The sequence below is a fragment of the Pristiophorus japonicus genome, chromosome 8 (assembly GCF_044704955.1).
Source record: "Pristiophorus japonicus isolate sPriJap1 chromosome 8, sPriJap1.hap1, whole genome shotgun sequence".
In the NCBI taxonomy this organism is placed as follows: domain Eukaryota; kingdom Metazoa; phylum Chordata; class Chondrichthyes; family Pristiophoridae; genus Pristiophorus; species Pristiophorus japonicus.
In genome coordinates this window covers 178821604-178848849 of record NC_091984.1, presented here as the reverse complement: position 1 = coordinate 178848849, position 27246 = coordinate 178821604, and the positions used below count along the sequence as shown (strand labels likewise).

Below are 27246 nucleotides of genomic sequence, written 5' to 3'. Positions count from 1 at the left end.
ACGCAGGCGCGGTTTCTTCCATGTAAAAAACGGTGAGCGTCCCGTGTGGGACCTCCAGACCGCTGTGCAGCTTGGCTGGAACGCTGGCGCCTTAGTGTTACCGCGATTTGCCCACTATACACAGTGAATGGTAAAACCAAAAACATAAGTTACCAGCAACTTTTTCAAAAAAAGGAAATCTCTCTTAGCAACTGCCTCTAATTGTTAGCAGTTGCCTCCAGAATCTCATCATTAAGGTAATCGCACAGCTGACAAACTGTTTGAAGATTTGACTTTGGCTGAAATCAGCAGGACCGTTTAAATGGTTAAGTACTTAGTGAACTGCCCGAAACAGTCGGCGCCCATAATACATCATAAGTAATGCCGTTGTAATTGAATGGAAAATGGTTAGTGCTGTTTGACAGATATAGGTTACCCGTGCCAAGTGTGGGCAGTGTAAGTGCTGGAGACTGCATATCATCTACACCACATTTTTCATGATGATTTCAGTATAGCTTTGATTTTCCAAAGCTCTGCACCAATAGCAGAGTCACATTATAGGCATGTGAAGCTCATAAAATCAGCTGTGCGACACTGCATGCCTGACTCGCAGCCGGACCGATTTTGCATCCAGAACTTTTGGTGCGCAAGAGAAGGCGACAATACCAGTGAATGCAAGCCTCAATTACTTGGAGAAAGTTATTCAAAATAGGTGCTTTGCCAAATTTTACAACTTCACCCGGAGCCATGCTCCCAGCAATCATTCTGCCCATATAAAATGGCCATGCAATTGACCCACAGCCTGGCTTACTGTAGGTGTTTTCTTAAAAAGTTAGATTAATGTTTGGATAATTCAACTTGAAAATTGCTTATTTCATTCAATTTCATTTTAGGACTGCTGTATTATGTACTGTTCACTTTTTTAGTCTGTGCCTTTTGTCATCTTTGAGAAACCCTTTGTTTTGCATCAAAGAATTTCCTGCATCTTTTTATTGCTGCTGCTTTGCAACTTGTAGCTAGCGAAGTGCTGAGTGTGGAAATTTCTTTGGATGTTCTTGCTGTATTATATAAATGAGGATCATTTCACCAGGGATCATCATGTGTTGACACCTCATGAGATCTTTATGCACCCATATGACTGTACCTTAGCATATCTGGGGAGACCACCTCCCCTCACTATAGAATCTGTGATACAGCTAGACCAACTGCTCTAGGCTGACCTGAAGACAACTTCAAGAACTGAGACAGCTCTTAGAAACATAGAAATTTACAGTGCAGAGGAGGCCATTTCAGCCCATTGTGTCTGCGCCGACCGACAAAGAGCCGCACGGCCCTTGATTAGCAGCCCTAAAGATTACATATAAACCTATGAACAATGACGGAAAGGCAAAGAGCACCATGCCCAACCAGTCCACCCCACACAACTGCGACACCCCCTATACTGAAACATTCTACACTCCACCCCAACCGGAGCCATGTGATCTCCTGGGAGAGACAAAAATCAGATAAAAACCTTTAGTGTGAAGGCTTCAATGGTATAGGATCGCTCTGGGCCACCACAGGGGACACAGGCAAATCAGTCTGGTGCTCGTAAATATATAAAGTGACAAATGTCATGTTTTCCAGGGGAACCACCATCATGACTTTCCTGCAGTTGGATTGGGCATAGGCCTCTTCCCAAGTGGCTGGCTTCCCAAGAGTCTAGAGCATTACAGATGGCACCCACATAGGCAATCTACACCTTTCTTTGTGTAGCATGCATGTTGCTTTTGGCAGAGCTTTCAGTGCAAGTTATGATTGGACCCCACTAGAATTGTGCCCTACATCTTTTGTGCATTCCCCTGCCCATTCCCTTTTCTTTTTAAACCTATTTTTGATTGTGCTTCCAACACTGTTTCTGGCAAGATATTCCATCTCCCAGCAAATCCTTGTACACAAAAATTTCTATTGCTCCCTCCCTTTGTTCTTGCGATGATCTCATCTCTGGTATCATCTTGGTGAATCTCTTCTACACCCTTTCCATGGACTAACATCCTTCCTAAAGTAAATGTCTAAAACAGAATATAATATTCTAACTGTAGCATAACCAATGATTAGTATAGGCTTAGCATTGTTACCTCTTAGCTTTTATACAGAATGCCCTATTTTTTAAAATCCTCTCACTCATATAGAGAGAGAGAGAGAGAGAGAGACAGACAGACAGACAGACAGACAGACAAATAGATAAAACATAACTTGCATTCATATCGTGCTTTTAACTTTAAGGAGCTTAATCAGACAAAAATTGAAATTGAGCCAAAGAAGGAAACATTGAGAGAGGTAACCAACAGCTTGGTCAAAGAGATAGATTTTAAAGAGCATATTTAAAGGAGGGGAGATGGTGAGGAGTGTCTTAAAGGAGGGGAGGTGGAGAGGTTTAGGAAGCGAATTCCAGAGCTTAGGACCAGCTACCAACAGTGAGGTACAGGAACTGGGGGATGGACAAGGGGCCAGTTTTGGAGGAATGCAGAAATCCCAGAGGTTGTAGGGCTAGTTCCAGAGGAGGTTCCAGAGATAGGGAGGGACGAGTCCATGGAGGGATTGAAAACAAGGATTAGAATTTTAAAATTGAGGCATTGCTGGACTGGGAACCAATGTAGGTCAGCGAGCACAAAGGTGATGGGCAAATGAGACTTGGTGCAAGTTAGAATACAGGCAGTAGAGTTTTGAATGACCAAGTTTATGGAGAGTGGAAGATGGGAGGCCGGCCAGGAGAGCCTTGGAATTGTTGAGTCTGGAGGTAACAAAAGTATGGATGACGGTTTCAGCAGCAGACGGCTGCTTCAGTTTGAGACAATGTCTCAACCAGGACAGGATGTCGGCAGAGGCAGGGGAGGGGAGGGGAGAAGAGTGTGAAGTAATTCAGTTAGATAAGAAAAATGAGGGGTCAACATAAACTAAATGGTATAATTTTGAAGGGGTGCAGGAACCAAGAGAGCTGGGTGCAGCACACAAATCTTTGAAGGTGGCAGGACAAGTTGAAAAAGCTGTTAAAAAGGCATATGGGGTCCTTGGCTTTATAAATAAGAGTACAAAAACAATAAAGTTATGCTAAACCTTTATAAAACAGTAGTGTGTCCAATTCTGGGCCCACACTTTAGGAAGAATGTCAAAACCTTAGAGGAGATTTCCTAGAATGGTACCAGGGATGAAAGACTTCAATTACTTGGCGAGACATGGGAAACTGGGGTTGTTTTCCTCAGAGCAAAGAAGGTGAAGGGGAAATGTGAAAGAAGTGTTCAAAATCACAAAGAGTTTTGATAGAGTTAATTAGGAGAAACTGTTTCCAGCAACAGAAGGTCGGTAACCAGAGGACACAGATTTAACGTAACTGGCAAAAAAAACAGGCGACACGAAGAAAAATATTTTTACGCAGCAAGTTATGTTGATCTGGAATACACTGCCTGAAAGGGTGGTGGAAACAGATTCAATAGTGACTTTAAAAAGGGAATTGGATAAATGATTAAATGGAAATGTTTGCAGGGGGTATGGGAAAAGGGTAGGGGAGTGGGACTAATTGGTTAGCTCTTTCAAAGAGCTCGCACAGGCACGAAGGGCTGAATGACCTTCTATGCTGCATCATTCTAGGATTCTATCTCCAATGCTTTTGCTGTTCTTTACAATCCTGGGCAGTTTGTAATTTTCTTGCTCCCGTTCCTCAGAGTTCACTGCCCTCCTTTCCTCCCTCAATCTCTCCCTTCATGTCAACTCCCCCATCCATATACATGACCACCCCCTCGATCTTATCATCTCATGTGGCCTAGCTATCCCGTCCGCAACCATCACCGATAAGGCAATCTCTAATCATTTCCTTATATCACTCTCGACCCATATTTCCCTTGCCCCCCACCCCCTCTCAAACCCACTTCTTTTCGTATCCATCCCTGGAAAAATCTCCCTCAAGTCCCTTACAACGGCACTAATTCCCAACTACCAAGCCTTTGGCCTACAATTCTCCATGACATCTCTGCAGCCTCTGACTTATTAAATCACACCCTCTCAACCACCTTTGATGCCCTTGTCCCCAACTGAGAACATTACACTTCTCACCCAAATCATTCCCCCGGTATACCCCTCATTTCCACTCCCTTAAGTCCAAGGGACGCAGACTTGTATGTCTTTGGTACAAATGGTAAAAAAGATCTAATCATCCATCACCAAATTTAGCTAGATCATATAAAGCACTCCATCACTAAAACCGCCCACTCTTCTAAGATCATCCAGGACGGCAAAGATAACACTAGGCTTCTCTTCACCCTCCTCTGCTTCCTCCTCCCTCCTCCTCCAACAATAAATGTGAGGATCTCATGGACTTCTTTGTTAAAAATATCGACCACATCCAATCAATTGCTTTTACTTTCAATTCCCTCCCTTCCCCTCACCCGCCGGATCTTACTTCCTCTGTTTTCCCCATGTCCTAACCCTAAATTTGCATATTTCTCTAATTTTTCTCCCATCTCCCCTCTTGCCCTTTCAAAGCTCATCTTGTCAATGAGACCGACCTCCTGCTCTCTCGACCCTATTCCTACTAAATTGCTGACAACCCAACCTTCCTGGCTCCCATGTTAGCTGATATTAATAATGGTTCTCTCTCCTCCAGTATTGTCCACTTTTCCTTCAAATCTACTGTCATCATCCCTCGCTTCAAAAAAACAACTCTTGACCCCTCCATCCTTGCAAATTATCGCCCCATTACCAACCTCCCTTGCCTCTCAAAAATTCTTGAATGTGTTGTTGCCTCCCAAATCCGTGCCCAACATTCCCACAACTCCTTGTTTGAATCCCTCCAATCAGGCTTCCGCACCTGCCACAGTACTGAAACTGCTCTTACCAAGCTCACAAATGACATCCTTTGTGACGGTGACAAAGGTAATCTATCCCTTCTTGTCCTTTGACCCCAAAATTCTACTCCAATACCTCTCCAACATCATCCAGCTGGATGGGACTGCACTCACCTGGTTTCAATCCTATCTTTCCAGCCGTAACCAGAGAATTATCTGCAATGGCTTCTCGTCCTGATCGCGCTCTCTCACCACTGCTTTCCCCCAAGAATCTATCCTTGGCCCCCTCCGATTTCTCAGCTACATGCTGCCCCTCGGTGACATCATCTAGCAACACAACGCGAGTTTTCACAAGTATGCTGATGATACCCACCCTCCACATCTCTCAAACCCTTCCCCAACTCTATATTATCAGACTGCTTGTCCGACATCCAGCACTGGATCAGCAGAAATTTCCTCTAATTAAATATCAGGAAGACCGAAGTCATTGTCTTTGGTTCACGCCACAAACTCCGTTCCCTCGGCACTGATTCGATCTCTCTTCCCAGCCACTGTCTAAGAATGACCAAGTCTGTTCGCAATCTTTGTCATTTTTGATCACAAATTGAGCTTCCTACCTCATATCCATTTTATCACTAAGACCCCCTATTTCCACCTTTGTAATATCGCCAGTCTCCGCTGTTACCTCCATTTATCTGCTGCTGAAACCCTCATCCATTTCTCTATCACCTCTAGACTTGACTATTACAATGCACTCCTGATCAGCCTCCCTAGTTCAACCCTCCATGTACTTGAGGCCTTCCAAAACTCTGCCGCCCATGTGCTAACTCGCACCAAGTCCCATCTCCCCTGTGCTTGATACCTACATTGGCTCTCAGTTAAGCAACGCCTGGATTTAAAAATTCTCATCCTTCTTTTCCAATCCCTCCTTGGCCTTGCCCCTCCCTATTTCTGTAATCTCCTCCAGCCCAAGAACTCTGCGCTCCACTTATTCTGGCCTTTTGAACATCCCCGATTTCAATTGCTCCACCATTGCCTTCAGATGCCTAGGTCCTAAGCTCTGAAATTCCATCCCTAATTCTCTCCGCCTCTCCACTTCTCTTTCCTCCTTTAAGAAATTTCTTAATATATTTATAGAACATGTAGGTTTTAAGAGTAAGAGGGTAACTAGAGAAAGAGTAGAGCCTAATAGAAACCATGAGGGTAATCTTTGTGTGGAGGCAGAAGATGTTGGTAGGGTTCTTAACGAATACTTTGCATCTGTTTTCAGAAAGGAAAGGGGTAATGCAGATACAGCTATCAAGGAGGAGTGTGATATTCTGGATGAAATAAATATAGTGAGAGGAAGTATTAAGAGGTTAGCAGCTTTGAAAGTAGATAAGTCCCCAGGCCCAGATGAAATGCATTCCAGGCTGTTGAGCGAAGTAAAAGAGGAAATAGCAGAGGCCTTAACCATCATCTTCCAGTCCTCTTTGGATCTGGCCATTGTGCCAGAGGATTGGAGGACTGCTAATGTAGTACCTTTGTTTAAGAACAGAGAAAGGGATATGCCGAGTAATTACAGGCCTGTCAGCCTAACCTCAGTGGTGGGAAAAATATCGGAAAAAATCCTGAAAGACAGGATAACTCTGCATTTGGAAAGGCAAGAATTAATTAGGGACAGTCACCACAGATTTGTTACGGCAAGATTGTGTTTGACTAATCTGACTGAATTTTTTGAAGAAGTAACCAAGAGGGTCGATGAGGGTAGTGGGTACGATGTAGTATATATGGACTTTAGCAAGGCTTTTGATAAGGTCCCACATGGTAGACTGGTCATGAAGGTTAAAGCTCATGGGATACAGGGCAAAGTGGCAAGTTGGATCCAAAATTGGCTTGGAGATAGGAAACAAAGGGAGATAATTGATGGATGTTTGTGTGACTGGAAGGATGTTTCCAGTGGGGTTCCACAGGGCTCAGTACTGGGTCCCTTGCTTTTTGTGGTATACATCAACAATTTAGATTTGAATACAGGGAGTATGATTAAGAAGTTTGCAGACGACACTAAAATTGGCTGTGTGGTTGATAATGAAGAGGAAAGTCATGGGCTGCAGGAGGATATCAATCTACTGGTCAGGTGAGCAGAGCAGTGGCAAATGGAATTTAATTCAGAGAAGTGTGAGGTGATGCGCTTTGGGAGAGCTAATAAGGAAGGGGTAGGCCACTTAATAGTGTAGATGAACAAAGGGACCTTGGAGTGTTTGTCCACAGATCCTTGAAAGTAGCAGGCCAGGTGGATAAGGTGGTTAAGAAGGCATACGGAATGCTTGCCTTTATTGGCCGAGGCATAGAATATAAGAGCAGGGATGTTATGCTTAAATTGTATAATACTTTGGTTAGGCCACAGCTGGAGTATTGCAGACAGTTCTGGTCGCCGTATTATAGGAAGGACTAGAGAGGGAGCAGACGAGATTTACTAGGATGCTGCCTGGAATGAAGAATCTTAGTTATGTGGACAGATTGGATAGGCTGGGTTTGTTCTCATTGCAACAGAGGAGGTCGAGAGGAGACCTCATTGAGGTGTACAAAATATTGAGGGTCTATTTCCATTGGTGGAGGCGTCTATTACAAGGGGGCATAGTTTTAAGGTGGTTGGTAGAAGGTTTAGAGTGAATTTGAGGGGGGGGGGCTTCTTTACGCAGAGGGTTGTGGGGATCTGGAACTCGCTGCCTGGAAGAGTGGTGGATGCAGAAACCCTCACCACTTTTAAGAGATGGTTGGATGGGCACTTAAAGTGCAGTAACCTGCAGGGTTACGGACCTAGAGCTGGTAACTGGGATTAGACTGGATGATCTTTTGTTGGATGGCGCAGATATAATGGTAAGTACTGCAGGGAATAGAATACTGCCAGGGTGATCTCCTGGACTAGTTTCGATCACCTGGATGGGTTGGAGAGGAAATTTCCCAGATTTCTTTCTCCCAAAATTGGCCGGAGTTTTTAATCTGGTTTTTGCCTCTCCCAGGAAATCACATGGCTCCGGTTGGGCTGGAGTGTAGAATGTTTCAGTATAAGGGGTATTGAAGTTGTGTGAGGCGGGCTGGTTGGGCTGGGTGCTCTTTGCCTTTCCGTCATTGTTCATAGATTTATATGTAACCTTTAGGGCTGCTGACCAAGGGCCGGGTGGCTGTTTGTCGGCCGGCGCGAACACGATGGGCCGGAATGGCCTTCTTCTGCGCTGTAAATTTCTATGGTTCTATGTTTCGACCTCTTCAACCAAACTTTTGGTCATCTGCCCTAACATCTCCTTATATTGTGTGGTGTAAAATTTAGTTTTTTTTGATAAAACTCCTGTGAAGCGCCTTGGGATGTTGGAAGAGGAACCAGAACCTTCACAAACTTTGACATCCTATTCGATCCCGATCCAAGTTTCAGACCCATTAAGCCTGCCTACATTGTTTCATTGACTCTGGGAGGATTCCGTCCACTAAGGGGTATGTACAACGGACATGATCTTTACCGCTCGACAACTACAAGAGAAATGCAGGGAACAAAACCAACCCTTTTACATGGCCTTCTTTGACCTCACCAAGGCCTTTGACACTGTCAACCGTGAGGGACTATGGAACGACCTCCTCCGTTTCAGCTGCCCCAAAAAGTTGTCACCATCCTCCGCCTGCGCCACAATGACATGCAAGCCGTGATGCTGACCAACGGATCCATCACAGACCCAATCCACGCCTGGACCAAGGTCAAGCAGAGCTGAGTCAGCGCGCCAATGCTCTTCTCAATCTTTCTTGCTGCAATGCTCCATCTCACGCTCAACAAGCTCCCCGCTGGAGTGGAACTAAACGACAGAACCAATGGGAACTTGTTCAACCTCAATCGCCTCCAGGCTAGATCCAAGGTCATCCCATCCTCTGTCATCGAACTACAATATGCGGATGACGCTTGTGTTTGCGCACAGAGGCCGAACTCCAAGCCATCGTCAACATCTTCACTGAGGCATACGAAAGCATGGGCCTTACACTAAACATCTGTAAGACAAAGGTCCTCCACCAACCTGACCCTGCCACACAGCACTGCCCCCCGGTCATCAAAATCCACAGTGCGGCCTTGGACAACGTGGACTATTTTCCTTACCTCAGGAGCCTACTATCAGCAAGGGCAGACATCGATGACGAGGTCGAACACCGCCTCCAGTGTGCCAGCACAGCCTTCGGTCATCCGAGGAAGAGGGTGTTTGAAGACCAAGACCTCAAATCTGGCAAAGATTATGGTCTACAGGGTAGTAGTGATACCCGCCCTCCTATATGGCTCAGTGACGTGGACCACATACAGCAGACACCTCAAAACACTGGTGAATTACTACCAACGCTGCCTCCACAAAATCCTGCAAATCCACTGGGAGGATAGACGCACCAACGTCAGTGTTCTCGCTCAGGCCAACATCCCCAGCAGTGACCACACACGACCAGCTCCATTGGGCCACATCATCCGCATGCCCGACACGAGACTCCCAAAGCAAGCACTCGACTCGGAACTCCTACACGACAAGTGAGCCCCAGGTATGCAAAGGAAACGCTTCAAGGACCCCATCAAAGCCTCCTTGATAAAGTGTAACATCCCCACCGACACCTGGGAGTCCCTGGCCCAAGACCACCCTAAGTGGAGGAAGAGCATTCAGGAGCACCTTGAGTCTCGTCGCTGAGAGTATGCAGAAATGAAACGCAGACAGTGGAAGGAGCGTGCGGCAAACCAGACTCCTCATCCACCCCTTCCTTCAACCACTGTCTGTCCCACCTGTGACAGAGACTGTAATTCCCATATTGGACTGTACAGTCACCTGAGAACTCACTTTTAGAGTGCAGATACAACAGACATCAAGTGGTATGGGGAAAAAGCGGGAATTTGGTGTTGAGATAGAGGATCAACCATGATCATATTGAATGGCGGTGCAGACTCGAAGGGCCGAATGGCCTACTACTGCTCCTATTTTTTATGTTTCTATGTTTCCTCGATTTCGAGGGACTGCAAATGATGATGATGGCATTGGTTTATAACATTTCCCACCTCCGCCCATCTGACACTGAAACCCTCATCCATGCCTTTGCCACCTCCAGATTCCACTCGACAATGTCTTTCTTGCCACACATCCCATCTTCCATATACTTTAGCTCATCCAAAACTGCTGCCCATATTCAAGTCCACACCAAGTCCCACTCACTAATCACCTCTGATTTCACTGACCTACATGGGTACCCAATACATCAAATTTAACATTCTCATCTTTTATTCAAAGCCCTTCCTGGCTTCACCCCTTCCCATCTCTATCCTCATCCAGTCCTACAAACTTCCCAATCCCCTTGCTCACTCAAGCTCTCAGTTTCTCTGATTCTGGTCTCTTATGCATCCCCCTGCCTTCATCATCATCATTGGCAGTTCCTCGAAATCGAGGAAGACTTGCTTTCACTCTAAAAGTGAGTTCTTAGGTGACTGAACAGTCCAATATGGGAACCACAGTCTGTCACAGGTGGGACAGACAGTCGCTGAAGGAAAGGGTGGGAGGGACTGGTTTGCCGCACGCTACTTCCGCTGCCTGCGCTTGGTTTCTGCACCTGCTCGGCGATGAGACTCGAGGTGCTCAGCGCCCTCCCGGAAGCACTTCCTCCACTTAAGGCGGTCTTTGGCCAGGGACTCCCAGGTGTCAGTGGGGATGTTGCATTTTATCAAGGAGGCTTTAAGGGTGTCCTTGAAACGTTTCCTCTGCCGACCTTGGACTCGCTTGCTGTGTAGGAGTTCCGAGTAGAGCGGCTTTGGAAGTCTTGTATCAGACACGTGAACAATGTGGCCCGCCCAGCGGTGCTGTCGAGTGTGGTCAGTGCTTCAATGCTGGGAATGCCTTCATCCCAAACCTGACAGCAGTATTTTGAGCTGCCTAGGGCCAAGCGCTGGAATTTTCTTGCTAAAGCCCTCTGGCTCTTCACCTCCTTTAATAGCCTCCTTAAAACCCAACTCTTTGACCAAGCTTTTGGTCAACCCTGCTAATATCTCCTTTGTTGGCTTGGCATCCATTTATTGATTACACCTCACAATTGCTTTGGAATGCTTTCCTATATTAAAAGTACTACATAAATGCAAGTAGTTGTTGAGGTTGTAGTTATAATTTGTGGAATAGGATTTATATTTCATTATTAGCCACTCAGTGACATCACTCAGGAGTTATCAGGTTACCACACTAGTATCTAGCAGACCCCAAGTATGGATCCAATATTTGATCATATTCTTCATCTGAGTCAGATTTGGTTTAAACACTGCTAGGACTTTTTATTCTGCAATTACCAGGAAGCTGAACTTGGAAGATTGGTTTGTGACGGGAAAACTTGGGGCCATTTTGCATATATCACTAAGCAGCAGGTAGAACCTATAATACTGCCCTTTGGGGGCTGCTTATTTTACAAGGAAGCTAATTAAGAGTAAAGTAAAGTTTTCTAAACTGACATCAAGACAGAAGTAAAGCGGATGTGCACAGGAAGAATTTAAACGGGCAAGAGTGGAGTTTAGTGACATAAATATACATGAAAGCAGAAAGAACCTGCAGGAATTGACTCTTAGGAAGGTCACAAAGGTGTAAAGCTAAGGCTAGGAAACTTCCTGAAGATGAGTCTGGTCACGATCACCACGCAAGGTGGTTGTATAGTCACATGCTATCAATATGAAGACAGGGAGGAGGACAGTAAAGACCTGGACAGTAGACGAATGCAAGAAATAATCCGCAACCTGGGCTTGCTTTGAAAACAATGGTGCAAACAACAGAAAACACTACTATACACGTTGAACTCCCAGAGACTCGGGGAGACTGTACTACAAATCAGTTTCACTGCCACACTAAAAGTCTTATATAGTCGTTTACAAGACGAAGTGCAGCTCATTTCAAACCAGCAGAATTTGAGACTCAATTATTAACTCTCGCATGCCATATTATTATAAACCTTCTCACAAGTAGAGTTTAACTGCAAGTCTGGTATTGCCAGCTCTGCTTATTACAGCCTCTGCATTCTTAATGTTGCTTTCTGTTTCTTAAAAGCTTACCTCCCCCTGTGTCTCACATCCTTGCATCAAGGGGGCATGCAGGAAGCCTGTACTCAACAGCCTGCAACCCTGTTCTGGCCATCAGGGGATCATAGAATCTTAAAGCACAGGAGGCAGCCATTCAGCCCATCGTGCCTTTGAGAGCTGTCTAATTTAGTCCCACACACTAGTTTTTCTCATAACCCTGCAAATTAGTCCTCTTCAAGTACATGTCCAATTGCCTTTTGAAAGTTCCTTTGGAATTATATTCCACCACACTTTCAGGTAGTGTGTTCCAGAGCTTAACCCTCAGCGTGAAAACATTTCTACTCATTTTTCCTCTAGTTCCTTTGCCAGATTTGCTACTTGCTCTATCAAAACCCCTCATAATTGTGAATACTTCTATTAAATCTCCCCTTAATCTTCTCTGCTCCAAGGAGAACAATCCCAGCTTCCCCAATCTCTCCACATAAATGAAGTCCCTCATCCTTGCTCTCACCCTATAAACCTCTTCTGTAACCTCTCTTAAGGCGTTCACATCCTTCCTAAAAAGTGATGCCCAGAATTGGACACAATACTCCAGTTGAGGCCTAACCAGAGATTTGTAAAGGTTTGGAATTACTTCCTTTTTTTGCCCCTATGTACAAAGCCCAGTATTCCATATGTTTCTTAAGCACCATATCAACTTGCCCTTCAAAGATTTGTGAATATGCACCCCCAGGTCCCTCTACTCTTGCACCCACTAAAACTAGTACTGCCTCTCCATATTATTCCTCCCAAAGTTCAGACATTAAATTGCATCTGCGATGTGTCTGTCTATGTCCTGAAGTTTGCTATTATCCTGCTCACTATTTACTACGTTGCCAAGTTTTGCATCTTCCGCAAAGTTCAAAATTGTACTCCCTATATCCAATTCCAGGTCATTTATATATAACAAAAAAAACAATGGTCCCAATATCGACCCTTGGGGTACTCCAATGCATAGTTCTTTCAAGCCAGAAAAACATCCGTTCATCACTACTCTGCCTCAGATCCCTTAGCCAATTACATACCCAAGTTACTACTGTCCCTTTAATACCATGTGCTTCTATTTTCCAAATAAGTCGGCTTTGTGGTACTTTATTAAATGCCTCTTGAAAGTCCAAATATACAACATCTACTGCACTACCTTCATCGAGCCTCTCTGTTACTGAATCAGGTTAGCCAGACAATTTGCCTTTAATAAATCCATGCTTTTCCAGAGAATTAATTTTGTTCTCGACAACGATCTCTAGTAATTTTCCCAACACTGACATTAGAGTGATTGGCCTGTCTATCCCTCTCCCCTTTTTTGAACAAGGATGTAACATTTCCAATCCTCCGGTACAACTCCCAATTTCAAGGGGAATTAAAAGATTGTGGTCAGAGCTTGCATCTCTCAACAACCGAAGTCACATCCCTGCTGGACCGGCTGACTTCTTAACTTTGATTGATGCCAACCTATTTAGCACCTCCTTTCTGGTTTTTATCCTATCCAATATCTCTACTCCCCCCTCCTCTACTCAGATATTTAGTTCATCCTTTTCTTCTGTGAAGACAGATGCAAAGTACTCATTCAGTACCTCAGTCATTCCCTCTGCCTCCACAAGAAGATTTCCTTTTTTGCCCGAGTTAGCCCCACCGTTGCTATAACTATCCTTTTACGTGTATATGCCTGGCAATTTGAACTTCCCTCCTTCCCTATGGAGAATTGGGTAGAGTCTGCTCAGTGACACCCCTATAGAACTCAACTTTAATTTGCAGGTACAAATGCACATCCTTCACTCTGTGGTATATAGCACACAAAACCACCAACTATTTGGCACTACAATTGTAAGATATTCGAGAGACAACTAAACTAATTGGTGGAACTTTTATTGTCCCACCAACAATAAGCAGATGCCACGAGGAGAGTGGTGATATTGGGAAATAGTGGCAATGACAGCCAGGAGCACTGAAACACAACCACAACGCCTTGAATTTGTAGTGTGCCTTTAATGTAGGAAAACGTTCCAAACCTCTGAACAGAAGCAACATCAGACAAAAATGGACACCAACCCAATGAAGGAGCCATCAGGAAAGGTGACAAAAAGTTTGGTCAAAGAGATGGGTTTAAGGAGGGTCTTAAAGTAGAGATGGCAGTGTTGTGGCAGAGATTTAGGGGGAGAATTCTAGAGTATGGGGTCCATGCGGCTGAAGGCACGACCGTCAATGGTGGGGTGCGGAGCTGTACAAGAAGCCAGAACCAGAGGAACATTGTTCTGGGGAAGGGGAGAGGTGATGATGGGCTTGAGCTAGTTAGAGAAAGGGAGGGGGGCAAGGACATGAAAGGTTTGTAAACACGAGGATGAGAATTTTAATTTTGATGCGATGGGGACCAGGGAGAACGAGGTGCTGGGTGAGTGGGACTTGGAACAGGATATGATACAGGCAGCAGAGTTTTGATTGAGCTGAAGTTTATGGAGGGTGGAGGATGGGACGCCAGCCAGGTGAGCATTGGAATAGTCGAGTCTGGAGATGGCAAAGGCATGGATGAGGGTTTCAATGGCAGATGGGCTGAGACAGGGCAGAGGCGGGCGATGTTAGAGGTGGAAGCATAGGTCTTTGTGATGGAGAGGATATGGAAGCTCAGTTCAACGTCGAAAAGGACGACAATGTTACAACCAGTCGGTTGAACCTGTTGCAATGGCCGGGCAGGGGGATGGAGCTGGTAGCAATGGTACGGAGTTTGTGGCAGGGTGTGGCAGAATGATGGGTTCAGTCTACACTAAGTTTAACTGGTGTAAATTGCGACTTATCCACAGCCCATGTCCTAACTCACACCAAGTCCCGTTCACCCGTGACCCCTGTGCTCGCTGACCGACATTGGCTCCCCATTAAGCAACACCTCGATTTCAAAATTCTCATCCTAATTTACAAATCCCTCCATGGCCTCGCCCCTCCCTATCTCCAATCTCTTCCAGCCCAACACCCACCTCCCAAGATATCTGCGCACCTCAAATTCTGCCCTCGACAATCCCCGATTATAACTGCTCAACCATCGGTGGCCGTTCCTTCAGCTGCCTGGGCCCTAAACTCTGGAATTCCCTGCCTAAACCTTTCTTTCCTCCTTTAAGGCTCCCCTCAAAGCCTACCTCTTTGACCGAGCTTTTGGTCATCTGCTGTAATTTCTTCTTATGTGGCTCGGTGTCAAATTAATTTTTTTTGTCTTATAACACTCCTGTGAAGCGCCTTGGAATGTTTTACTACATTAAAGGTGCCATGCAAATATAAGTTGTTGTTGTTCTTATCCAAGATTGGTTGTTGGACAGAGCATTCTGACAGCACAGAGGCAATGGAAGGATTGAAACAGAAAAATCCTACTATCTCAAATTCCTTAGCTTCAGTGATACATTCAAGCCCTTCTAAGCAACAACAAATGCAAATGGTATGAATTCAAATCAGACCTCACAAAACACAAGTGGCAGAGCACAATGTGAGCAGATTACTTCATTCAAAGTCAGGTTAACCTCTAGTGTGTAAGCAAAGTGGCTTCATTTAACTGCATTCAATTACAATCAGAACTGGAGATCTGGCTTCTCTAGGGTCAGTTCATTCAAGTTTGAGTACATAGCAGACATTTTCTTCAGTACAGCTTATTTGGTTTGAAGCAAACAATGAATGGGCTTGGCTTGATTCGGTAAAGAAACTGAAACAACATCCATAGTGCATTCTAAAGGCAGTGGAGCAAAATTTATTGCCTACATCTCAAAACATTATATTCTCCATGCTGGCTGGCTGGCTGTCTCTAATATATTATCCATCTACATTAGAATAATTTCCTTGAGATGAACCAGAAGCCACCACTGCCAGTTCCTCCTTAATCACTCACTTTGCAACATGATTTAGGAGTGATGCAATTCAGGTGACAAGAGAGCAGGCACAGTTTAATGAGTCACTGAAATCAACCCATAGGTAATCTCAAGCAGGAACTAGGATCTCATGATTCTGTGCAGCAGTGCTTCAACACACTAACAATGCAGCAAGTGAAAGGCGGTTTGCTCCAGTGGGAACCTATGTTCAATCAGATGTGCATCTGTAGTTGAAATATTTAATTTGGGGAAACATTATTATTGGTACTGGGTTTGCACAGTGTCTTTATATTGGTTATGGTACAGAGCAAATCATTGCATTAGCAAAGGATACTTACACCAGCATTGTGCGTAGTTTGAGAAAGTCGTTATGTTCTGGGTTCTCTACTTCAACCACGCCCCATGGATACAGACGACCTCTGATCTTTTTACCTTTCACCTCAATCAGTTGGTTGGAGCCAATCACAGCAAAGGGAACGCTGGCCTAGGAGCAAAAGAAAATTTGGATCTGGTAGACATAGATGAGGAATAGGCCATTCAGCCTTTCGAGCCTGTTCCACCATTCAATTAGATCATAGCTGATCTGAACCTTAACACTGCCTACCAGCCTTGGTTCCACAACCCTCAATACCCTTTGCCTAACAAAAACCTATCAATCCCAATCTTGAAATTTTCAATTGACCCCAGCCTCAAGGTTTTTTGGGGCAAGAGAGTTCCAGATTCCCATTACCATTTGTGTGAAGAAGTGCTTCCTGACATCACCCCTTAACTGCCTAGCTCTAATTTTAAGGTCATGTTCCCTTGTTCTTGACTCCCCATTAGAGTAAATGCTTTCTCTCTTTCTACACTATCAACTTCTTTAATCATCTTAAACACCTCAATTAGATCACCCCTTAAACTTCTATACTCAAGGAAATACAAGCCTAGTCTATGCAACCTCATAATTTAACCCTTTTCGCCCCAGTATCATTTTGGTGAATCTGTAAGGCACCTGCTCCGAAGGCCAATATATCCTTCCTGAGTTGCGATGCATAGAACTGATCGCAGTATTCTAAATTGAGTCTAACCATATTTTTTATAGAATTGTAGTATAACATCCACCCCTTGTTATTCCAGTCCCCTTGAGATAAAGGCGAACACACCATTCGCCTTTTAAATTATTTTTTTATACCTGTACACTAGCTATGAGTGATTTCAGTACTTGGACCTCCTAAATCTCTCTGCTTGCCAACTTGGTTTGCAATGCTCAGCACCAATTCTATATACCATGTCTATAAGAGGAGCTTCCTTCCAGTTTTCACATAGAAGTGGTATTCTTGGAAAAAAGAAAAACGAAGGAGAAAAGTTAGGGAACGGCAACGTTTTTCTGACCGAAAGCATCGCAACACTTGATATATAATTGTCAAACGGGAACTTGTGCGCTAGTATAAACTGCTCTCCCGCAGGTGAGTTGGGTCTGTTTCCCCTTAGGATCATCTGCTTGCCTCATGTTGAATCCACTCCAAAATTAGTCTTTCTACTTTCTCCAGAGACCACATTCACTACAGCGAAGTGGGATCTGCCCCACCCCCGCAGCACCTGCTTTTCACAACCACCATCACTAGAACCTGCTCACTTCAGGAATATGGTAGTCAGTCTCCACCCATTCATTAATATCTCACCTTCAGAATCATGGTCTGCTCCTTGAACTCCTCATCCTCATCAGAGTCTGCATCTGGCAGCTGGTAGATTCTGATACCTTGCTCAGCGATCTCATCCAGGATCTAAGAAACACACTACAATTAGGGATCCCAGCAATGTGGCTAAAAATTAGGTCAAATTTCAAACATTACATTGATTAATAATTATTTAACTAGAAAGAGTTGCATTGTAGAATTGAAGCTGAACAATAAATTGCAGCATGCGAAAAAAAGTTAGAAACTGGGCTGGCTAGTGAGCTAACACAAATCATAGAATCACACAGCACAGGAGGAGGCCATTCAACCTATTTTGCCAGCTCTCTGAAAGCGCTATCCCATTAGTCCCACTCCCCTGCTCTTTCCCCACAGCCCCGCAAATTTTCCTTTTCAAGTATATATCCAATTCACTTTTGAAAGTTACTACTGAATCTACTTTGACCACCCTTTCAGGCAGTGCATCCTAGATCATCATAACTCAAGATTTAAAAAATTCTCATTTCCCCTCTGGTTCTTTTGTTAATTATTTTAAATCTGTGTCCTCTGGTTACCAGCCTCCTGCCAGTGGTAACAGTTCCCTTTATTTACTCTGTCAAAACCCTTCATAATTTTGAACGCCTCTATTACATCTCCTCTTAACCTTCTCTGCACTGAGAACAATCCCAGCTTCTCCAGTCTCTCCACATAACTGAAGTCTCTCATCCCTGGTATTATTATATTAATCTGCTCTGAACTCTCTTCTCAGCCTTGGCATCCTTCCTAAAGTGTGGTGCCCAGATTTGGAAACAATGGGCATAATTTTAACCCCAACAAACAGGTGGGAGCTTAGAAAGTTAAACATCTGAAACAGGAACTCAAGGCGCATCAAACCCGCCCACTTCTGGTTTGAACGGAGGTGGGATGAGGGACAGGTGACCAATCCGCTCCGAGGAGGCAGGTTGGTCATTTAAATATTTGAATGAGGCTGCGTGCTTTAATTTAAACATGATTTTATTTTTAACCACAGTCGGCCAGAAAATCCGCCAGGTAAAAGGATGCGAGAAGGGCTGAATCCACAAGGAAAGTGCCTTTATTGCACTGCTTGTGGGCCTGGAGAAGCAAAAATATTACGTCCAGATTGAACAAGCCTATCTCTGTACTCACCCATTGCAATCTGTCTGCTCAACCACACACCCCACCCCCCCATGATCGGACCTCCTCACTACCATCTCTTCTCTCTTCCCTCCCCCCCCCCACCCCACAACCCCAGACTACCATCTCCGCTCTCCTACATGCCCCGCACCCCCCTACACTATTGGACCTAACTGCTCTCAGCTCAGCTGCAACCTTGTTTTGCAGGCTTTCTTGCCCGACTAACAGGCAGCCTGTCAATCAGGCTGGTTGTCGGGCAGGAAACCTACAGAAAAATGCAGGGTGTTTGGGAAACCAGTACTTCTGGGTTTCCTGTGCCTAACTCCAACTCCTCACACTGAACGCACCCCAAAGATAAGATCGGGGCCGAAACTCCAGCTGAGGCACAACCAGTGATTTATAAAGGTTTAGCATAATCTCCTTGCTAATATAGTAACACACCAAGCACCTATCATTCCTATGAAGTCTACAGCTTTAGATAGCCTAACGTAGATAGCCTATCTATGTTTGGCCAAGTGTATCAATGATCAGTTGGGATAGGCGCTTGAGAGGAGGGAGGGATATCAGCAGCCTCTGCTATTGTGCATATTGTAGAGGCTGGTTAGAGAACGTATTAGCCAAGATTTCATTGCAGTAGATCTGCCTTCTCATCCCAGGAATATGTGTGGTGCAAAAATGGAAAAATGGAGAATATAAAGAGGCAAAAAAAACTTCATAGGAAATAAAATTTGTAAATGTGTCCATACTATTGCCACCAAAAAAGGAATTACAATGTAAATGTTTTAACAAGTGACCAGCCCAGAGAGCTTTCAGCATTGAGTAATTCAATTCTACAGTGCTCAGATAGGCATGCTGATTTTCTGCAGTGAAGTAAATAGGACTAGAGATACTTTTCCATGTGCTCCCCTAAAGGCAGTTCCTAAACCAGCATAATCTCAGTTTCAGAGCATATGAGAACCACAACGAGAACTACAGAAAATTTCAAACTGCAAATAATCGTTTCAAATGGATAAAGGATATTACATTTCCCAAGAGAAGTGTGTGCATAGATTACTAGAATTCCATAATTGCTCATTATCCAATATAATGCACTGTGGTGTATCTCAAAATAATCACAACCGCCTAAAGCGCATTGATATTTGAACACCTTCTTCACAAGTGGCAAGTTTGACAACTCATCCACACTGTTAGCCATAGGATATTTTGACTGAAATCAAAACACTATTGTTTCTAAAATAGAAAACCAAAACACTTGGTTTCAAACAGCCACGGTTTACACAGAGCAAGGAAAGAACTTGTATTTATATATCAACTGTCACATCATTTGGATGGACCAATGCAGCCAATTAATTTGTTTTGGTGTGGTAAGCTGCTCCAAGTGTGCAACAACTTCAAGGTGGGCGACTGGGTGACGTCATCAGATCCCAGGTCGCCATTTGAAGCATGGGCAGGAGTATCGGCGGTGCCCAGGTACAGCAGAGGCGCGGCGAGTGATCGAGGCAGAGAAGCGATGAGGGATCGTGGTTGAGATTCGGTGGGTGATCAGGACGGAAGTTCGGCGAATGTTTGGTGCGGAGGTGCGGTGGGACATCGTGGCGAAGGTGCAGTGAGTGTTTTGTGGCGGAGGAGTGGTGAGAGATTGTGGCTGAGCTGCGCCGAATGTTTGTGGCAGAGGAGCGACGAGAGATCGTGGCAGAGGTGTGCCGAATGTTTGAGGCAGAGGAGCGGCAAATGAGTACAGGGCCCAGAGGCAGCACGCGCCAGCCCACACTGCGATATGTGTGCGCACTCGGTCCGTGCAGCAGAGCAGGTCTCCAGTCGTCCTGATTAACCCTTGCCACTGGATAAAGGCCAAGCTCTGTCAAACCCTTGTGGTGGCTGATGTGCAACGGTCACCACACCTTAAAAAAAATAAATCCACGCACAGGCGTCTTCCACCCCTTCGGTTGGTGTTGAGGATTGGAACATGGGGTCCTTCATTGAAACTTCTGTAAACTCATGTGTAAGCAAGTCATCCTTGTTCGAGGGACCGTCTATGATGATGTTTGGTGTGGTTACATATAGGCCAAGTTGCAAGGAGCAAGATCCCACGAACACCAAATAAATGATCAACCAGTTAATCTATTTTGGTAGCCATGCAGAATGAATTATCAGGACACCGGGAAAACTCCCTACTTTTTTTCAAAAAAGGTTCCATGAGATCTTTGAAGTCCACCTGAACTGCCAAGGCCTCGGATTAACATTTCAGCCATGGGACATCACCTCTGACAATGCAGCACTTCGTCAGGGCTGCACTGGACTGTCAGCCTGCGTTAAACCCTGGAACAGAGAATCCACCCACAACCTTCTGACTCAGAGATGCCAGCACTAATATTGAGCCAACTGATCTTCCAGAAAGTAAACATCATCCATGGAGTAGTGAGAATACTCCCAACCTGAGCAAAGGGAGGGTGATACTACATCTCAAAAACGTTTGGACAGAAGATAGAACATCTGAAGAGGTGCGAGCACATTCCTGGCCCATGTGGTTACACCCATAGACAGAAAGTGGAGAAATGTCTGCAGAGCAGAGAATGTACGGACAGAATACTCCATTTAGCTGAAGTACAAATTGCCATTATGTTATAGGTTTTGGGCCAAATCTCAGTAAAGTAACCAAGTGAACAGTGCAAAAAGTGTGAAGCAGCAAAAAAAATTCCAGTTCTAAGACACATTTAAACTTTCAGATGCAGCAAGTTATCAAATGCTGTAAATGTTTCACAATTATTGTGGATATGGCCAATACCAAAATTCATGTTTTTCTCTGTGCTGTGTTGCTTCAACAGCTCTGGACTTGAACTTCCCTCAGCAATCCAACACTACTATGGAGAGATATATATATGGTTGAAATCCCAGTGATTAGTAATCGAGATGGGCAATAAAACAACATAGAATATACCGCACAGTAATAACCTTGCAATCCAATTAGTCTGCTTGTTTTTATACTCCACAGGAGTCAATAATAATCCCTCCACTTTGGGAAATTGAACCCGGGCCTCCAGCACGATAGGCAGGGATACTGACCACTATACTAACGAGGAACCTGGCATTGCCACTTCACCCTCCTTCCATTCAAATTGAACTCTCCCATTCAGTGGCACAGTAAAGCTCATTGGATGGGTCACCCTAGTAACTGGAAGCTACAAGACAACATTCAGATTCAAATAAAATGCCAGTTCATGATGGGAAACGGCAAAGATCAAGATAGAGGAAAATCTAGTACATTATACAAGATAACCACACACACTTCATTGAAAGCTGGGTATCAGCAGGAATGGCAAAACTCACTCAACATATACTGAATCCAAGCTTAAATTACATTAAGCTAGTGTACATGATCCATCAGAACTTAGTCTGCACTTAGCATGCCCACCCCAATGCATTCCTTACCTCAGCGAGTGTCGGTGCATACAAGAGAGTGCTGGTGTGTTGCATTCTTAGCTGAAATTATGTTGTGAGAATGGCTGGGAAATGGATAGCCCTTTGTATATCACACAAGCACACTGCCTGTACATACAAGTCTAGCTTACAGCCAATTAGTCATTAGCAATGCCCATTTCAGCTAGTTACCACTGAACCGATAACTGATTCTAAAGTATGTAAAATGTTGACTTTTTAAGCCCTTCAGGACACACATGAATATTTCGATGGATACCATCGCTACTCAGACAGGAGACAGTCTGTGAAATTTATTTTTCCAGTACAAGACAACTGACAAATTAAAATTCCAACCCTGAACTAAATTTATTTAAGTTAAAGACCACAAGCAGCAGACCTTTATCAGTGGCTGTGTCAGGGCACAGGTTATCAATAAAGATATGTCCTCCTCTCCAGTGTGATGTGTTTGGATTAGACCCTGCTGGAGAGCTTTCTGTTGCCCCTTATCTTTCCCTGTGCTGATTATGGATCTTGCTGACCTCTCACACCATATAATGTAAACATACTGCGGGGCTCTCACTGGGACACTGGCTCCTGTCTCATTCCAGCTGATGCTCCTGCACAGCATCAGCTCACAGCAGGTTCTGCTAATTGTGTAATTCTACAATTAATACACCTACTGCAGACACCGCCTTGGGACCACCAGCACACCATGGCCCAGCATGACCACAGACATGTCCATGTCCTTATACTCAACCGTCTATTATCAGTGTGAAATGATCTTTTTCCTGTTTTTCTTGCTAGGTTTAGCACAGTCTGCTACATAGCTCTGTACAGAAGCTATGTACAGAGTGTTGCCGACGCACAATATGGCCTTGAAACAATTAGATTTGTAGCAGTTGGTCCCGACAATAAATAAGTATCAGCAGCTACTTTATAAAGTAGTTAAAGGTAACCTGTTACCGTTCATCCCACACAGGGCAATGCTGACCAATTTTACAAACTTTGTAAAATGCATCAGTGTCCAGTCCTTCATTTTGTATGTCAAAAGGGTCAAATTAATTGTAAAACTGACCATCCTTTTACCCATATGCTTACAAAATCTCTACTCCAGAATCATCTTCAGATCAGTAATAATCAAGCCTCGGGGCTCATTAAGCAAAAAGCCAATAAATTTAGTTGCTGGCTGATATAAATTGCAAGTTTGACTACTCTCTTCCGAATCCCAAACCTCCAACGAGCAGTTTCTCTGTCCTCTTTCTCCCTCATACCTGAAAGCAAATACTTGTTTAATATTTTAACAAACGTTAACATTTAAAATTCTCATTCCAGGGAGCTTGGACAGGGAAGCAGAAATAGGGCAGTTAGAAACTGGCACGGTTAGCAATTTTATTTCCTCCTTTCCCAAGTACGTGCGCATTCGTACACAAAATGTTGGCTCACAACTTCTTCCAAGAAGCAGTTTTAAAGTATAAAAATACAGGAACAAAGGAAGACTGATGAGTACCAGTAAAAATACTGGAACATTTGTAACATAAATTACAAAACAATTCAATAGAATACACAGCCTCTTTTACACAAGAGTACTTGCAGATCCATTGCTGCAACTTTTTGGAAAGATGCTACACAGAGGTTTCTGCCTTTAAACAAGAGTTATTTTTCTGCTTTGAATGCAGTGACTAACGTATTGTAAATTCAGACAGTTAAAATCAACCACTGTTTAAAGAGAATATTCGATTGGCCACAAAGTAGTCCCCCATAAAATGCAATGGAAAGACAGAAGGGAAAGCGACAGCATTGGTTGCTTGTGGGGGTGGGCTGTCATTCAAGTTAGAAGGAAGTCATTTGACTCAACTTACTTCAGCATCCAGAAAGACTCAGTAATAGTCCCATCACAGCATCCCAATTGTCACTTGCCTTGACTACTCTACCTGTAAGTTCATTTCATATGTTGATCACACTTTGAGTGAAGAACATGCTGATATCAGTCCTAAATTTTCCTTTTACTAGTTGTCCCCTGTCTTACTCTCTTCATGTCTCTATTTGTCCTGCTCAAGTTCATTTTTAAGTAATATTTCAGCCAACCATTTCCGTATCATTTACTTTCTTGTATAAGGTCACTTCCCAATTACTTCCCTTCAAAGCTACAAATCCTCAAGTTTCTCTCGCCTCTCTGCATACTTCAACCCTCTAATGCTGGGGATTGGCTTCATCACACTTCTCTGAATGGCATCCAGAGCTTGAATGTCTTGGTGACCAGAACTGGACACAGTAGTAAATTTACAACTTATACCAAACAAATGTATAATCCCTTTTTGTACAATGGGCTGGGGTAGATGCTATCCTAGAATTTAGTATGTCACACTGTTGTGATTATGATTACATTTTCTGATAGCACAGCGTAAGCGACAGTGGGTTGGGAAAGTTCATTTGACTGTTGCTCGTTATACAATAGTTAATTCCTACTTTGGTTACCTGAAAGACAATGGTGCATCAGATCAAATCTGAAGTAATTTAAAATCTTGAAGCAAAGGATGAGTAAAGTTAAGAACTGGCTTGATCTTTTAAAAGCGCCAAGCTTCAATTTTTGAAAATTTTCAAGGCTCGTAATAGCATTTCAACATACTTATGGAGACAAATATCAATGAAAGTGTGCTGTGACCAGAGCACTATACATTTTGGGCAAAGTTTCCTCTGACTGGTTAACCACTGTCTTGGTTATTATAGTTCAAAATTCCATTTGCTTTGTTGATTGCTGCTCTGCAGTGGTTGGACATGCCATGTGTCGTCTACCCAAGTCCTCTCTATCATTTGCTATTTCAATACCGTTCGTGGAGTATTACCTATTTTTCTTTCCTATGCGCTTGGGTGTTTTGTCCAACTCATTTTGCAGTTTCCAATCAAGCTCCTGAGATTCAACTGCTTGACCTAGTTTGGTCATTTGCAAATTTGACTATTTTCCATAGTTTCCAAATCCAAGTCATTTAGAAACAGTAGACGTTACTGTTTCCAAGATGTGCTCTGACTGCAGGAGACCTTTCCTGCAACCTTCTATGTCTCTAGCACTGATCCCTTGAATATTATACTCAACATGTCCCTCATCATGACATAACTCCTAAGGAAGCACCCGTCAGCCAATATATTATCCATCCTGAAATTTTGACCTGAATCCTTACTGCTCTGTACTTTACAAGCAACTTTTCATACAGGACTTTTGTCAAATGCTTTTTAGAAGTTAGGGTACAGCATGCGTAAGGGTTTTCACAACATGTGACAACACTTCCTCAAAAAAGTCAAGGTGATTGGTAGGGACAGGATCTTGCACTTTTGGATCCATATTGACTGTATACTAGGTTATTATTCCAGAAATATTGCAGAATCCTGCATAAGTGGTGTACCTATTAGATTCAAAGAACTACGCTACACTGTTAGTTAGCCTTAGCTAGTTTCTTCCTTAATTTGTCAAGCCAGAAGGTTGGAGAGATAACTTTGCAGAGTCACATAGTTGTGAATAGCACTCTTAGAATGTCTGAAGCTGATAAAATTCTGTTTTTAAGAACAGTCAAAACAGACTTGGGCGCCAAAAAAAGAACTTTTTCCACGTCACTAGTGTGTCCACACATCCACAGTGAACTTCCTGGTCTGGATCAGCAGCTTGAGAGAACATTTGGATCGGAACTGGATCTGGACATTTAAATTTTAGCTGCAAAAGATGAATCCAAGGTGTGCGTGTGCGCGCGCATGCGAAGATCAACTACCAGTGTGGACGCTGGGCCCGCGTTACTGAGAGGGGGCAGTGCTGTTGCGTACTCGTGTCACCCTGCCCCCTCCCCTACTGCTAGCCAAACATCTGCTCTGTTATGTTTTGCAGATGTTGCGCATCAGGAAGAGACAGAAGCTGAAGCAGAAGATCAGGAAGATGTCAGTCCAGATATTATTCATCCACTTCAGGACGAGGATGAGCTGGACAATGAAGGGCAGTAGGAAGACCCCAATGATGACATGGTCACATTGCAACTGGAACGGGTGAACCCCCTGAGGATGCCAAGCACTTTGAGCGATACAACCGACGTGTCATTTCATGGGGTAGAGTCTGAGGCTGCGTTCCCAGTGGGTTGCAGCAAGCCACAGCTGGGAGACGGCCGGGGGGGGGGGGTGAGGAAGGAGAGCTCAACCTGAAATGCATGGGACATAGGACAGATCATGGGAATGAGTAGGGAGAGCATTGAGCTAACCAGATCGCACCTGGCCACCACGGGTGAGATGAGGGTAGAATTAGCAGGACTGTCAGTAGAAGTAGCAACACTGTCCGAAGGAATGAGAGCAGTGTCGGGACAGATGAGGGAGGGGATGTCAGAGATGAGGGAGTGGATGTCGAAGGCAGCTGGTGCAGTGTCGGTACAGATGAGGGAGGGAATGTCGATGATAGTTGCTGCAATAAGTGGACACACCCAAGCTGTCATTGCCCAACAGCAATTGGCAGCATCAACTGCTGACACTCACTTTCCAATCCCCAGACCAAAGTCAGGTAGTGTGCTGGTGGTTCATCCACAGGCGGAAGAAGAGTCCAACAATGAACCCGGGCCTTCCACAATGCTGTCTGCTAGGTCTGTCCTTGTCCAACCCCACTAACAACAAATGCGCCTTCGCGCAGAAAGTAGGAAAAGCCTTGGGGTCATGGTGAGGAAGCAGAAGTCTGAGACAACGGGCACAGGTAGGGGTAGAGGTGGCAAGAGGGGCGCAGAGTGCTAGGGTCTTTGAATAAGGGGGAGGAGATATGCTGCAGCTAGAGTTGTTTGTTTGTTGCTGCTACTTGTTGTTTTCTTCATTGAAAAGTTTAAAGTTTGATACAAATGTTTTATTAAAGTTAAGTAAAATTTTACAAATGTTTAATAAACCTAATTATTTTTTTTAATTTAAGCAGAATTCTGCACATTATTTTTTGAATTAAAGCAACATAAACCAGCACTTTATTTTTTGAATTAAAGCAATATAAACCAACATTAGGTACATATAATGTACATTATGTTTTCACACTAACAGGCGCAAAGAATCAACTCTGTCGGGCCATTTAGCCTTCAGGCACCAAAGTGATCACAGATTAGCTGCTGATGCAAATCTCCAGCTATGGCTATAGATGCACGAGGCTGCCTCCTCCGCCATCGTCCTGCAGGTAGACATGGTGGCATGGGTTCATCATCGTCGTCCTCCTGCTGCTGGTCCTCCTCATCTTCCTGCTGCTGCTCCTCCTCCTCCTCTACCTCGTTGTCAGCCTTCTTGTCCTCCCACCGCTCCCCCTTCTCCCC

At 44.2% G+C, this 27246-nt stretch overlaps 1 protein-coding gene across 2 annotated transcripts in view; it reads right to left on the bottom strand.

Moving 5' to 3' along the window:
* Nucleotides 1-27246, bottom strand: part of LOC139268842 (septin-2) — a 195573-nt gene that overhangs the window by 68833 nt on the left and 99494 nt on the right. For both annotated transcript variants that reach the window (XM_070887596.1, XM_070887597.1), the window contains 2 exons: nucleotides 17378-17479; nucleotides 16055-16200 (listed from right to left, as the gene is read on the bottom strand). In XM_070887596.1, coding sequence (XP_070743697.1) covers nucleotides 16055-16200; nucleotides 17378-17479 — 248 coding nt within the window. The remainder of the gene's footprint in view (nucleotides 1-16054; nucleotides 16201-17377; nucleotides 17480-27246) is intronic.